Source organism: Monodelphis domestica, chromosome 6 (assembly GCF_027887165.1).
Source record: "Monodelphis domestica isolate mMonDom1 chromosome 6, mMonDom1.pri, whole genome shotgun sequence".
Taxonomy (NCBI): domain Eukaryota; kingdom Metazoa; phylum Chordata; class Mammalia; order Didelphimorphia; family Didelphidae; genus Monodelphis; species Monodelphis domestica.
The window spans coordinates 5957238-5970301 of record NC_077232.1 but is presented as its reverse complement, the minus strand read 5'-3'; the positions used below and the strand labels follow the sequence as shown (position 1 = coordinate 5970301).

The 13064-nt window shown below is 69.8% G+C and overlaps 1 protein-coding gene across 1 annotated transcript; it reads left to right on the top strand.

Annotated features, from left to right (window-relative positions):
* Positions 1-848: 848 nt before the first annotated feature.
* On the top strand, positions 849-13012 carry LOC130454916 (beta-adrenergic receptor kinase 1). Its single transcript, XM_056801224.1, has 21 exons — positions 849-1617; positions 6105-6181; positions 6937-7010; positions 7880-7981; positions 8060-8134; positions 8229-8290; positions 8553-8604; positions 8807-8898; positions 8965-9064; positions 9138-9216; positions 9433-9563; positions 9691-9785; positions 9862-9969; positions 10076-10142; positions 10504-10604; positions 10696-10762; positions 10854-10949; positions 11026-11188; positions 11266-11402; positions 11494-11607; positions 11826-13012. Exons 1-21 carry the CDS (start codon positions 938-940, stop codon positions 11988-11990), a joined length of 2637 nt encoding a protein of 878 aa, XP_056657202.1. The 5' UTR covers positions 849-937; the 3' UTR covers positions 11991-13012.
* The last annotated feature ends 52 nt before the right edge of the window (positions 13013-13064 follow it).

The following is a 13064-nucleotide window of genomic DNA, read 5'->3' as shown; positions in this document are numbered from 1 at the left end:
TGGACTTGTCCAGGGACCCGCCAGGCTCCGGGCCTGCCCGCTTCCCGAGGGGGCCGAGGCTCCCCGGGGCCGCTGTTTGCTCTGCGCCCCGACACAGAGCCTTAGAAGTAATGAGGGACTCCACCAGGGCTCGGAGAACTGAAGCAGGCTGGGGGGGCGCTGAGACCCGGGCGTGGGAAGGGGGCAGCGCGGGCAGCTGGTAGTGAGGCGCGGATGAAGAGGGCACCGTGACCGGCTCAATGGAGGAGGCGGGATTCAGGCTACGGAGGGCGGCCAGGGAGGCGGGCTGACTACGTGCGGGATCCGGACAGGGTGGGGGCGGGGCTGGAACCCCAGGGCACTGGATGGGGAGGGGTACGGAGGTCAGGGCCAGTCTGGGGAACTTGGGGTCGGCTAGGAAGGTCGTGGAGGGTGGAGATGAGGGTCGCAGGAGGGCAAGATCAGGCACCAAGGGCTCCAGGAACAACCCCGAAGCACCTACTATGTGCCAGGCATCGTGCTAAGTTCCAGCGACAAGGCTCAGACAGACACCCCCAAGGTCTTGGAGCTTCGAAGTCAGAATGGTGGGTGGGGCGGAGCATACGGATTGGGAAGTATGGGGGGGGGGGTGACGGCAGTTTATTGGCCTGGCCACGGGGCCGGAGGACACCCGGCACCGAGGGCCTGGGGAGAGGGGCTGAAGGCGGGTCCTTAGGAGCGGGGCGGGGTCTGATGGGCCAGCCCATGGCATGGGGGTGTCGTACCTGCAAAAGGAGGCGCCAGTGGTCCCCCCCAGGGGGCAAAGTGGGACGGGCCTAAGTGGGTGGGGCCGAACCGGTGTCCAGGAGGCGTTCGGGGGGCGGGGCTTACCCTAAAGGTGGGGAGCTGGGGATGGGGCCAGGGTACTGAGGGGGCGTGCCATGGGGGCCAGAGGGCTGGGCCTCCCTGGTTGGGGGTGATGCGCCTCAGGCCCATCTCCTTAGGTAGGGGGCGCCACTCCGGCTCGGAGCGTGCCCGCCCCTCCACAGCTGCCCCAACAGGGACTCCGCAGTCCCTGTCAACAGGGGGCGCGGCGGTACCCAGCGGGGGGCCGCGGCGGCGCACGGCCTCGGCCGGCAGGGGGCGCGTTTCCGCCTCGGTGCTTCCCTTGTTCTCGGCGCTGGCCCTGGCCCCCTCCGCGACGCCACCCCCTTATACCCCGTGGCTGCTGCAGCGGCGGTGCTTGACGGGCGGGTGGTTCTTGGCTGCGCAGGCGGGGCCCGGGGCCGAAGCCGAAGTGGGGCTGGGGCAGCCGCCGGGGCCGCAGCGGGGCCGGAGCGGGAGCCGGAGGAGGCGGAGCAGCGAGCACGGGCGTCATGGGGCGGCGCCGCCGCGTGTAGGCCGGGGCCGGGGCCGGGGCCGAGGCCGGGGCCGGGGCCGGGGAGGCCAGGCCGGGCCGCGGCGGGCGGAGAGCCTCCCCGTGCGGTGCGCGGAGGTCGGCGAGCTCCGGGGCAGCGGCGGCAAAAGCGGCGTAGGGGGCTGCAAGATGGCGGACCTAGAGGCCGTGCTGGCCGACGTGAGCTACCTGATGGCCATGGAGAAGAGCAAGGCCACGCCGGCGGCGCGGGCCAGCAAGAAGATCCTGCTGCCCGAGCCCAGGTGAGAGGCCCCGGACTTCCCCCAGCCCGAGGCTGGCCCGGAAACCTTCCCCGAGCCGGAAACTTTCTCTGAGCCCGAGGCTGACCCTGAACTTGGCCGGAGCGGAGCCTCAGCCTTCCCCAGCCCCTGTGCTCCCGACTGCCACCCCCGGCACCCCGGGGCTTCCGGCCGCCCCTCCCCACCCATACGGTGCCCTCTTCGCTGCCACAGTGTAACTGCTCACGGCCCACCCACGTGCTCCCGACGCGACCCCCCTCCCGGGGCCGGGATCTGCCCCTAGTTCACGGGCAGGAAGTCAGGGAGCGTCCAAGTGCTTCCCTGGGCCGGGCGCCGGCTCCTGCCCTCCCTGCGCCTCCCTTCTCATGGGGAGGGTGGCCCGGGCTAGCCGGAGCCTGCTCGGCCTCCCTGGCTGCCCCAGTTCCTGCCCCTCCCTTCCCATTTGGGGAGAAAGCGCCCATTTCGGGCTCCCCGAGGGACTTCCCACCCCGCCCTTGGGGTTAGAAAGGGGAAGGGGGGGATGGGCAGGGGGAAGGTGTAAAAAGCCTCACTGCCCCCCATGCCGGCACTGCCCCTCGGAGGTGCCACTGCCGGGTACAGCCCTCTGGCCCCCTGGCACGGGGATGCCGGGAGTGTGTGCCGGGCTCAGGGGCTGCCAGGCCAGGGAGGGGTGCATCCCGGCCGCACCTGTCCGGTCCTGCCCGAGTGCCCCTCACTTGTCTTGGGCCCACTTTACAGGGAGAACAACTGAGGCCAGGGGAGCCCAGCCCAGCCAAGAGTGCACCGTGGCTCCCCTGCTGGCTCCCTGGGCAGGGCCCCAGGGGGGCTCTGCTGCCCCTCCTTGGCATGTGCGTGGGCAGAGGGGCGAGGCCCAGCCTTGGTGGCCGCCCCTCAGGGTCCCACCTGTATGGGAGGAAGAGACAGTCAGGAGGGCGGCTGGAGGAGGAGGCGCAGGCCTGGCCTGGCAGAGCCCCCTCCTTGTCAGAGGAACAGGCCTAATGAGGCCCCTCAGGCCCCCCTTCGTCTTGGGCACTTCCTGGCCTCTCGTTGGCTTATTTCCTCCTTCCTGAACTCTTCCGGGCTTCCTGCCTCTCCCTCCCCAGCGTCTCCCCATTAACTCTTTGCCTCCTCTTCCTTTTGGGGGGGCCCAGCCTGGGCCCTCGGCCGGCTCCCTGCCCCCCCCCCTGCCCCAGCCACCCGGCCTTTCCCAGCAGTCCCAGGATCTCGCAGAGACCCCCGCATGCTCCCAGGCTTTCTGCCCTTTCCCTTTTCCCTTCGTGCCCCATCTCCACTCCATCCCTCTCCACACCTTTGCTCTGGCTGTGCCCCCCACCCAGTGTGCTCTCCCCAGCCTGGCTTCCTGTCTGCTCATCCCGGAGGCTTCCGCTCTTGTCTGGGTGCTCCCCGAGGATGGTGCCAGGAAAGAAATGCTGCTGGGGGGCTGCCCCATCTGGGAGCTACTGGGAAGCCCCCGGGTTGTTGAGGGCAGAGCACCAGGCTCTCCCCTCCCCTCCAGTGGCTGTTCTGGGCTGAGCCCTGGGGGAACTTGGGCCTTCCTGGAGGAGGTGGCAGGCCCTTGAAGGATGGGAAAGATTTCATCTGACCCTGGGGGGAGGGCCTGGTCTGTGAGGAGGCTAAGGAGGGGGAGCAGAGACGGGAGCCACGGCGGCCTCCACTCCCTCCCCAGCCTCTGGAGGACCTTGAAGGGTTCTCCTCCTGCCTCAGTTTCCTCATCTGTAAAATGAGGGGCTTGGATGGATGGCCCAATGTTTGCTTGTGTCTGAGGGGAAGGCAGTGGAGGGGGCGAGCTCCGGCGGCCTCCGCGGCCTCTCCGGACAGCCCCACGTCCTGTTGTGTGGAGGCCTGTGACGTCTGAGACCTCCTCAGCCTCGCCAGCTCCCTGTGGTCTGCGCGAGGCCCTGGCTGTTCCCTGATTGATCTGCTGGCCTCAGAGAGGAAACGCAGGGCAGTTGGGAATGAGGTCAGTTTCCAGATGGGGTTCTGGGTTCGAGAAACGTGCCGGCAGACCCTCCAGAGGAGGAAGGAGCCTCTGAGCCTTCTCTTCTCCAGACCGACTGGGAGGAGGCCCCAGGCAGGGTCAGAAGTGAGATTTGAACCCAGGCCTGGACATGTGGCCCCTCCAGTGGCTCTGGACAACAAGAGGCTGTTTGGAGGCTTTAGGGCTGTGCGGGGTCCTCCCAGGAGGCTGTCTGCAGGCCCAGCAGGCCTCGCTCTCGCTTCCTTGGCAGGGAAGAGACTCTCTGGGGGCTGCAGTGGCCCCGGGGACAGTCACTGAGAAACAATAACCGGCGCTGGCGGCCAAGGAGGCAGCGCTGGGAGTTCCCCAGACAGGAGGCTGCGAGGCCGTCCCCATCCTGGACCCGGGAAGGGCCCCCCCAAAGTGCTGGCTGAGTTTCCTCCTCCTCTGGCTCCCTCCTGGGCTCACAGCTGGCCTGGCAGCACAGATATGGGCACAGATGTGGGCACAGCTACGGGCACAGACGCCGGCTTATGGCTCCACCCCTGAGAACGCCTTCCCTGCGGCCTCCCCGGAGCCTTCCCTTCCCTCCCAGAAGGAGGGATGCGCCGGGTGTGTCTGGGGCCAGATTGGAACCTGGGACCTCCCGCCTGGGCTGCCCCAGAGTTTATTGTGGCCGGATCCTCCCTCTGTGGGCGCCTCCTTTTCCCCTTCCTCAATCTGGGCGGGGGGGGGGGCGGGGTCATCCCCGTGTCCCCAGCATGAGCAGCGCCCAGTAACAATCGAGAGCGAGTGTTGATGGAGAGCTTCGATGGCTCCGTGTTCCAGTCTGGCCTCGGACCCTTCCTCTCTGGGTGACCCTGGGCCAGTCCTGGCAGCCGACACACTGTGGATTCCAGGACGGAGGGAATGGCTGAAAAACTCCCCCATATTCCAGCCTCTCACCGTCAATGCTGTGTGTTGAACGAGGCTGTGGAGTGCAGTGACTGGCCCAGGGTCACCTGGCTAGGACGTGGTTGAGGTCAGCTTTGAACCCAGGACCTCCAGGGCTCCAAGTCCTCTGAGCAGCGGGCTGGGTTGGCCGTTCAGTCTCTCCTTGCAACCAGGATTGCTCATGGAGTGACTCTCCTAACCCGGACGGGGCCTTTCCGAGGCCGCCGCCGCCACCACCCGCTTTCCTGCCTTCTGCTTTGGCTGCCGAATCCTTTTCATCATCCCCCACTTCTGCTCTGTGGCGTGTCTGCCTGCTGCGGCCCCCCTTTGCCACGCTGTGACTTGCCCTCTTGGCCCAAACCATGCCCGTCCCGCTGGCTCTTCTGGGGGACCCCCTTCCCCTCCCCCCCAGGCTTCGATCTGCTCCCCATTGGGCTGCCTCGTGAGAAGGTGCAGGAAGTGCTTCCTCGCCCTCCGCCCTCCCCCAACCGCAGGGCCTCTCTGTGCGCCCCACAGCCCTGTGGCCTCTGTGCAATGCTTGTTGGTGCCTCGGGAGAGGCTGGGGGGGGCACTTCCCTGTCCCCCCCCAAGGCCCCTTGTGGAAGGTGTAGCCCCTTTGGGAAGTCCCTGGGGAACCCCCATCCCCCCGTTGCTGGGCCCTGCTCGGTGCTGGAGTGGCTGCTGGGCCCCTCCCGAGCCGCTGGCCACCCCGTCTTTGGGTTTATTTTCCTCTGGCCTGGGTCGTAGGTCAGCTGTGCTCCGGGACACTGGGGGGGCTCAGGCCTGAGAAAGCCCCCCATCTCCGGCCACTTGCCCGGCACTTTTCTGCCCTCAGTTCGGTTTCTAAGGGGGGCAGCCAAGGAGCGCCGGGCCCAGAGAGGGGCGTCCTGGGTTCCAGGCAGGCCTCCAGCCCTTCCTAGCGGGGGACCCTGGCTGAGTGCTGGGGGAGCCCCCGAGCAGCCCGCCTGCGCCCCGGGAGGGCAGCCAGGACGCGCGGCCATGGCCGGGGAGGCCGGAGCTCCTGATGGTACTTAAAGCTGCCCAGAAGTCGGGCCGTCGGGGCACCCGGATGGGCCGCCCTCAGCACCGCCTGGGCGTGAGCGCGGCGCCGGCTCCAGGCCGAGCTCCACGGGGTGCCGGAGGCAGCGGGCAGGGGCACCCGAGGCTGTGCTGATGCAGTCTCTGCCAGGCCTCGCTGAGCTTAGGCCTCCTCCGGGAAGCCTTCCCTGATCTCCCCCGGGCCCTCAAGCTCTCTAGGTGGGGCTGCTGCTGGCAGCTTTGGGCCCCCCTCCCCGAGCCGGACATCCAGGCCCTTCCCGCGTCTCCCCTGCCGACTCCCCGGGGGGCGGCCGCGTTTGCCTTTATTTCTGCGTCTGGGGCCGGGGCAGAGCCGGGTTCTGATCGCGCGACGGCGGCCACGTCACGCAGCCCTTCGGCCTTCGCTTTCTGGGCCGCCGAGCGCAGACGAGCACGTGGACGGCCTCCGCCTCCCGGGCAGGCACGCCGTGGCCCCGTGGGCCGGGATGGGGGGCGGCCGCCGGGCCTTGGCCGGGCCTTGAGCCGCTCCTCCTCCCGGCAGCATCCGCAGCGTCATGCAGAAGTACCTCGAGGACCGCGGGGAGGTGACCTTCGACAAGATCTTCTCGCAGAAGCTCGGTGAGTGCGGGCGGCCTCCGCGCTGGAGGCTGGGAAGTTCCTCCTTTGGGGTTCTTGTTTTTCCGAGTTGCAGCTTCCCCTCGCCAAGGCCGCAGCTGCGCTCGGCCCGTTGGTGGGACTGACAGGAAGGGGCGGGGCGCTTCCTGTGGCGGGGGCCCAGGCTGCCCACGGCCGGCCTCGCTCCTGGCTCGGGCCTGGCCTCGAGACTCAGACCCCCGGCTCGGGCCCTGCCGGACCATCCCCCCTCCCCCCTCCCTCCCTGCTCCCTCCAGAGGGCTCAGCCAGCACAATATTGGGGTTCACCGGGGCCTTTCAGACAGTTGGGAGCCCCTAAAGGGGGGGCCCTGGGGAGGGGGGTCAGGAGGAGCCTGAGGGCAGGAGGGGCAAGATCCCCGGGGGATGAGGGGGACAGCCGGGGGCCCGAGCCACTCACCTGCTGGACCACCTTGGGCTTGTCCCTGCCCCTCCCTGGCCTCAGTTTCCTCTTCTGTAAAACAAGAGGCACTGGGCTCTGTGGCTGCTCCCTGTGTAGGGGCAGCTGTGTCTGCAGGTCTCCCCTCCTTCCTTCTCCCCAAGCACCCCTCTCCAGCCTCAGGGGACCCCCCAGCCCGCAGGTCCCATCCCAGGGGGCCACGTCTGGGGGCCTCCGAGTTCTACTAGAAGGCCTTGGGTGGTGTGGTGCGCCCCCTCCTCTCACACGCACAGACACCCCTCCTGTTAGGGGGAGACTCTCACGGAGCCCTGCTGTCCCCCAGGCTACCTGCTCTTCAGAGAGTTCTGCCTGAACCACATGGAGGAGGCCAAACCCCTGGTGGAGTTCTATGATGAAGTAAGTGGGCTCGGGGGGGCCCTGGGACGCAGGGCCCTGGCTCGGGGGGGCTCTGGCTCAGGGGGGGGCTCTGGCTTGGGGAGCCCTGGTATGTAGGGCCCTGGCTCGGGGGGCTCTGGCTCAGGGGGGGGGCTCTGGCTCGGGAGGCCCTGGGACGCAGGGCCCTGGCTCGGGGGGCCCTGGCTCAGGGGGGGGCTCTGGCTCGGGAGGCCCTGGTATGTAGGGCCCTGGCTCGGGGGGCTCTGGCTCAGGGGGCCCTGGGACGCAGGGCCCTGGCTCGGGGGGCCCTGGCTCAGGGGGGGGCTCTGGCTCGGGAGGCCCTGGTATGTAGGGCCCTGGCTCGGGGGGCTCTGGCTCAGGGGGTCCCTGGCTTGGGGGGTCCCTGGCTCGGGGGGCCCTGGGACGCAGGGCCCTGGCTGGGGTGGGGGGGAGGCTCTGGCTCGGGGGTCCCTGGGACGCAGGGCCCTGGCTCGGGGGGCCCTGGCTCGGGGGGCTCTGGCTCAGGGGGCCCTGGGACGCAGGGCCCTGGCTCGGGGGGCCCTGGCTCAGGGGGGGGCTCTGGCTCGGGAGGCCCTGGTATGTAGGGCCCTGGCTCGGGGGGCTCTGGCTCAGGGGGTCCCTGGCTTGGGGGGTCCCTGGCTCGGGGGGCCCTGGGACGCAGGGCCCTGGCTGGGGTGGGGGGGAGGCTCTGGCTCGGGGGTCCCTGGGACGCAGGGCCCTGGCTCGGGGGGCCCTGGCTCGGGGGGGCTCTGGCTTGGGGGTCCCTGGCTCGGGGGGCCTCTCGGCTCTGACCCTGGCCGGCAGGGGGCCGTCCCCAGCCTGTGGGGGGCCCCGGGGCCCTCGGTAACTCGTGGGCGCGTGTCGATCAGATCAAGAAATACGAGAAGCTGGACTCGGAGGAGGATCGCGCCGTCAAAAGCCGAGAGATCTTCGACTCGTACATCATGAAGGAGCTGCTGTCCTGCTCGCACGTGCGTGCCCGGGAGGGGGGGCGGGAGGCGGGGCTCGGGGCGCCCCCGGACCAGAATGACGCCCCGTCTCCCTCTCAGCTTTTCTCAAAGAGCGCCACCGAGCACGTGCAGAGCCGGCTCCTCAAGAAGCAGGTGCCCCCCAACCTGTTCCAGGTAGGCCCCGGGCGCCTGTGGGATTGGAGGGGGCAGTCCCGGGCGGGCCGGGCCTGCCTGGGGTCCTAAGGCCGGCCTCGGCCTCCCTCCGCAGCCCTACATCGAGGAGATCTGCCAGAGGTTCCGGGACGTCGTGTTCCAGAGATTCATCGAGAGGTTAGCCTGGGAGTCGCTGGGAGGTGGGGGGGGGGGGGGCGGGGAGCCGAGGTGGGGCGGGGCCTCCAGCCCGGGCAGCCCCTTCGCGCCCCCCTGCCCCGGCGGTGCTCAGGCCAGACCCCTTTGAGCGCCGACCTCTGGTGAGGCCGGGGGGGGGGCGGGGGGGGAGGCCTCCAGGGCCGGGAGAGCCAGAGCTGCGTCTGCAGCGTGCAGGCGGGGGGAGGCCGGCCGGCCTGGCTCACTCGGGCCCCGACTGTTCCAGTGAGAAGTTCACTCGGTTCTGCCAGTGGAAGAACGTGGAGCTGAACATCCATGTGAGTAGGCGGGGCCCGGGCGGGCGGCCTGCTAGGGGTCCCCCGACCCGTCCACGTCAGGGGGTCCGGCTCCGGGGGGGTCTGGCAGGATGGGAGCCTCCCCCGGCCTCGGGGCGTCCCTCGCTCTCTCGGGAGGGGATGCGGGTTCTGGGCGGGGAGCCCGTCCTTCGGCCGGACTCAGCCCGCCCGCCCGCCCCTCCAGCTCACCATGAACGACTTCAGCGTGCACCGCATCATCGGCCGAGGCGGCTTCGGGGAGGTCTACGGCTGCCGCAAAGCCGACACGGGCAAGATGTGAGTATCCCGGCGCGGGCGGGAAGGGGCCCCCCAAGGGCCGGTCGTGACGGGACCCCCCCGCAGGTACGCCATGAAGTGTCTCGACAAAAAGCGCATCAAGATGAAGCAGGGGGAGACGCTGGCCCTGAACGAACGGATCATGCTCTCCCTCGTCAGCACTGGGGTGAGCCGGCATCGGGACGGGGCCTCCCCGGCACGCGCCGCGGCCTCGGCCTGACCTTGTCTCTCTCCCCTAGGACTGTCCCTTCATCGTCTGCATGTCCTATGCGTTCCACACTCCAGACAAGCTCAGCTTCATCCTGGATCTCATGAATGGTGAGCCCGCCACCCCCTGTGACCCATCCCCTGCCCCCCTGTGCCCCTGCCCCCCATCCCCCGCCCCCTGTGCCCCTGCCCCCCATCCTCCATCTCCCTGTGCCCCTGCCCCCCATCCCCGCCCCCGTGCCCCTGCCCCCCATCCTCCGTCCCCCTCCCCCTCCCCTATCCCCCTCCCCCAGCCCCTGAGGCCTGTGTGTGCTGCGGCCCTCCTAGGGGGGGACCTGCACTACCACCTGTCCCAGCACGGCGTCTTCTCGGAGTCGGACATGCGCTTCTACGCGGCGGAGATCATCCTGGGCCTGGAGCACATGCACAGTCGGTTCGTGGTCTACCGAGACCTGAAGGTGGGTGGCGCCCCCGGCCGGGAGCCTTCCAGGGCCCCCGAGGAGCAGCGGGGCGGCCGGGCATCCTCGGGCCCCCGCCGGCCGGCACAGGGAGGGGTGGCCGGAGCTGCGCTCGTGTCCCCCACAGCCCGCCAACATCCTGCTGGACGAGTTCGGCCACGTCCGCATCTCGGACCTGGGCCTGGCCTGCGACTTCTCCAAGAAGAAGCCCCACGCCAGCGTGTGAGTGGGGCCCCTGGGAGCGGGTCTGGGTCCCCGGCGCCCGGCCGGCCCTCACGACGCCGCCGTGTCCCCACAGGGGCACCCACGGCTACATGGCGCCCGAGGTCCTGCAGAAGGGGGTGGCCTACGACAGCAGCGCCGACTGGTTCTCCCTGGGCTGCATGCTCTTCAAGCTGCTGAGAGGGTGAGCCGCCCGGCGGGAGGCGGGAGGGGCCCCCGAGGGAGCGGCGGGGGGGCCGGGGGGCCACGGAGCCTCCTGACCGCGGCGTGGCCCGGCTGCCCCCGTCCAGGCACAGCCCCTTCCGCCAGCACAAGACCAAGGACAAGCACGAGATTGACCGCATGACGCTAACGATGGTGAGTGCGGCAGCCCCCTGGCCCCCCCCGGCTCGGCGGGCTCAGAGGCGCCTCTTCCATGTGGACGGCTGACCCGACAGCCGCCGGGGCCGTCCCGCAGCGCCCTGTGGGCCGGCTCTCACCGGTTTAACCCGCCTGGGGGCTCCCGTCATGCCAGCGGCGCCGGCGTGGGCCGGGCTCGAGGGGCGCCAGGGCAGCCCGTTATTGCAGGCAGAATCAGTGCCTGCCGCTGCGGGGAGGCGGGCGGCTCTGCCGCTCTCGGGACGTCCGGGGGGTCCGCCGGAGGTGGCCTCGCGGGCCTGGCGGCAGGGCGGGCGGCAGGGCTGCGGACCCGCCGCCCCCTACCCTGCTTCCTTTGTAGGCCGTGGAGCTGCCGGACTCCTTCTCGCCCGAACTGCGCTCGCTCCTGGAGGGCCTGCTTCAAAGGGACGTCAACCGGAGGCTGGGCTGCCTGGGCCGCGGGTGAGCCAGTGCCCGCGGGGGCCGGGGAGGCCGAAGGGCCCGAACCCTCCCTGTGCCCGCGCTGACGGGCTCTTCCCTCCCCCTCCCCCAGGGCTCAGGAGGTGAAGGAGGACCCTTTCTTCAAGGCGGTGGACTGGCAGATGGTTCTCCTGCAGAAGGTAAGAGCAGGGCCGGCGGGGGGGGGGGGGGGGGGGGGGGGGAGGGGCGGCCCAGGCTGCTCCCTTCACGCCTCTTCCTGTCTCCCGCCAGTACCCGCCTCCCCTGATCCCACCTCGAGGGGAAGTGAATGCCGCGGACGCCTTCGACATCGGCTCCTTCGATGAGGAAGACACGAAGGGAATCAAGGTAGGGGCCGGCCGGGCCCCCCCCCCCCGAGCCGCCCGGCCGCGGCCCCCCCTGACCCGCGGCTCTGCCCCCGCAGCTGCTGGACAGTGACCAGGAGCTCTACCGGAACTTCCCCCTCACCATCTCGGAGCGCTGGCAGCAGGAGGTGGCCGAGACGGTCTTCGACACGGTGAACGCGGAGACGGACCGGCTGGAGGCGCGCAAGAAGGCCAAGAACAAGCAGCTGGGCCACGAGGACGGTAGGGAGCGCCCCGCGCCGGCCCGCCGGAGCCCCGAGGCCGGGCAGGGGGCTGAGCGGGCTCCTCTCGTCCCCCAGATTACGCCCTCGGCAAAGACTGCATCATGCACGGCTACATGTCCAAGATGGGCAACCCCTTCCTGACCCAGTGGCAGCGGCGCTACTTCTACCTGTTCCCCAACCGGCTGGAGTGGCGGGCCGAGGGGGAGGCCCCGGTAAGGGCGGGCGGGCCGAGCGGGCGGGGCCGAGGCTGGGGGGTCCCTGCCCCGCCCGCCGGCCTCACCCTTCCCCTCGGGGCCTCTGCAGCAAAGCCTCCTGACCATGGAGGAGATCCAGTCTGTGGAGGAGACCCAGATCAAGGACCGGAAGTGCATTCTGCTCAAGATCCGCGGCGGCAAACAATTCGTCCTCCAGTGCGATGTGAGTAGGGCGGGGGGCCCTGCTCCCCTCGTGTGCCACCTGGGGGGCCCCAGCAGTAGGAGGGGAGCCCCGTGTTCCCCTCGTGCACCACAGGGCCCTGGCTGCGGGGAGGGGGGCCCCTGCTCCCCTCACGCACCACCCAGGGGCCCAGCAGGGCTGGGGGGCCTCCCTGCCTCGGCTGCTCTTGCTGACCTGGGCCGGGGCCGGGCCGGGGGCAGAGTGACCCAGAGCTGGTACAGTGGAAGAAGGAGCTTCGGGACGTCTACCGAGAGGCCCAGCAGCTCCTGCAGCGCGTCCCCAAGATGAAGAACAAGCCGCGGTCGCCTGTGGTGGAGTTGAGCAAGATGCCACTGACGCAGCGGGGCAGCGCCAATGGCCTCTGACCCCTGACCCGCCCCGCCCCTGCCCGACCTTTTATAAACCTCTAATTTATTTTGTGGAATTTTTATTATTTTTTCCCGCTAAGCGGAAAAGGTTTTATTTTATAACTATTGTGATGCCCCTGGCCCTGCCTGGCCCTGCCTGGCCCTGCCTGGCCCTGCCTGGCCCCGGGGAAGGGGCCTGCTTGTCCCATTCCTCCTCTTACTGAGACCATCTAGGCCGACTTCCCCCCAGGACCGAGGGGGGGCCATGCCTGGCTCTGTCCAGCAGGGACCAGGCAGGGCTTTATCTGGGGGGCAGCCAGGGCAGAAGGCCCCCCGGCGCTCCCCCTCTGCCCCACGGACAGCCCCCCTTCCCCGTGGAGCGGACACAGCTTGGCACCCCAGAACACTGAGCTCTGTGTGCCCCCCACGCACGCTGCCCTGCCCCCCGGGCCCTTCCCCGCAGCTGGACCTGCCAGGAGAGCTGGCAGATAGAGGCGCCCCTCAGGGTGCCCCGGGGGAGCCCACAGGGTCAGGGTCCTACTTGAAGTTCTCCCCCCGCCTGCCCCGACGGGACGGCTGCCGGAATGGCCGGGATCCGCCTTCGTCCCTCTCCCGTTTCTCTGCCTTCGGAAGGCCGCGCCAGCCCCTCCACCTTCCCACGCTGCTCTGGCACCCTCCAGGAGGGCAGGACCGGCCAGGCACCGCCCAGTATCGGCCCCCCCACCTTGTGCCAAAGGGCCTCGGCCTCCGCCCGTCTCAGGCGAGCCCAGGCTTCTGTCCTCTCCCCGCCCCTCGCAGGCTCTCCAGCGAGGCGGCAGAAGCCCGGGGGCTGCTCGCTCCGGCCCCCCGCCGATGCCCCTCGCTGGGCGCCCGCCGCATGTTCCCGCCTCCCCGCCCCCGCTGCGCAGTGTGTGATGCCCGGCCGAGCCTGCCACCCGCCTCCCTCCCCTCCTCCACTCCCCGGGCGTTTCTCTGCCGATTTTTGAATGTGATTTTAAAGAGTGAAAAAAAGCGAGTTTTATATTAAAAAGAAAAAGGTGCCCGTCGGCGTGGTCTCTGCGTGACGCTCCTGATGGCAGGGTGGGTGGACGG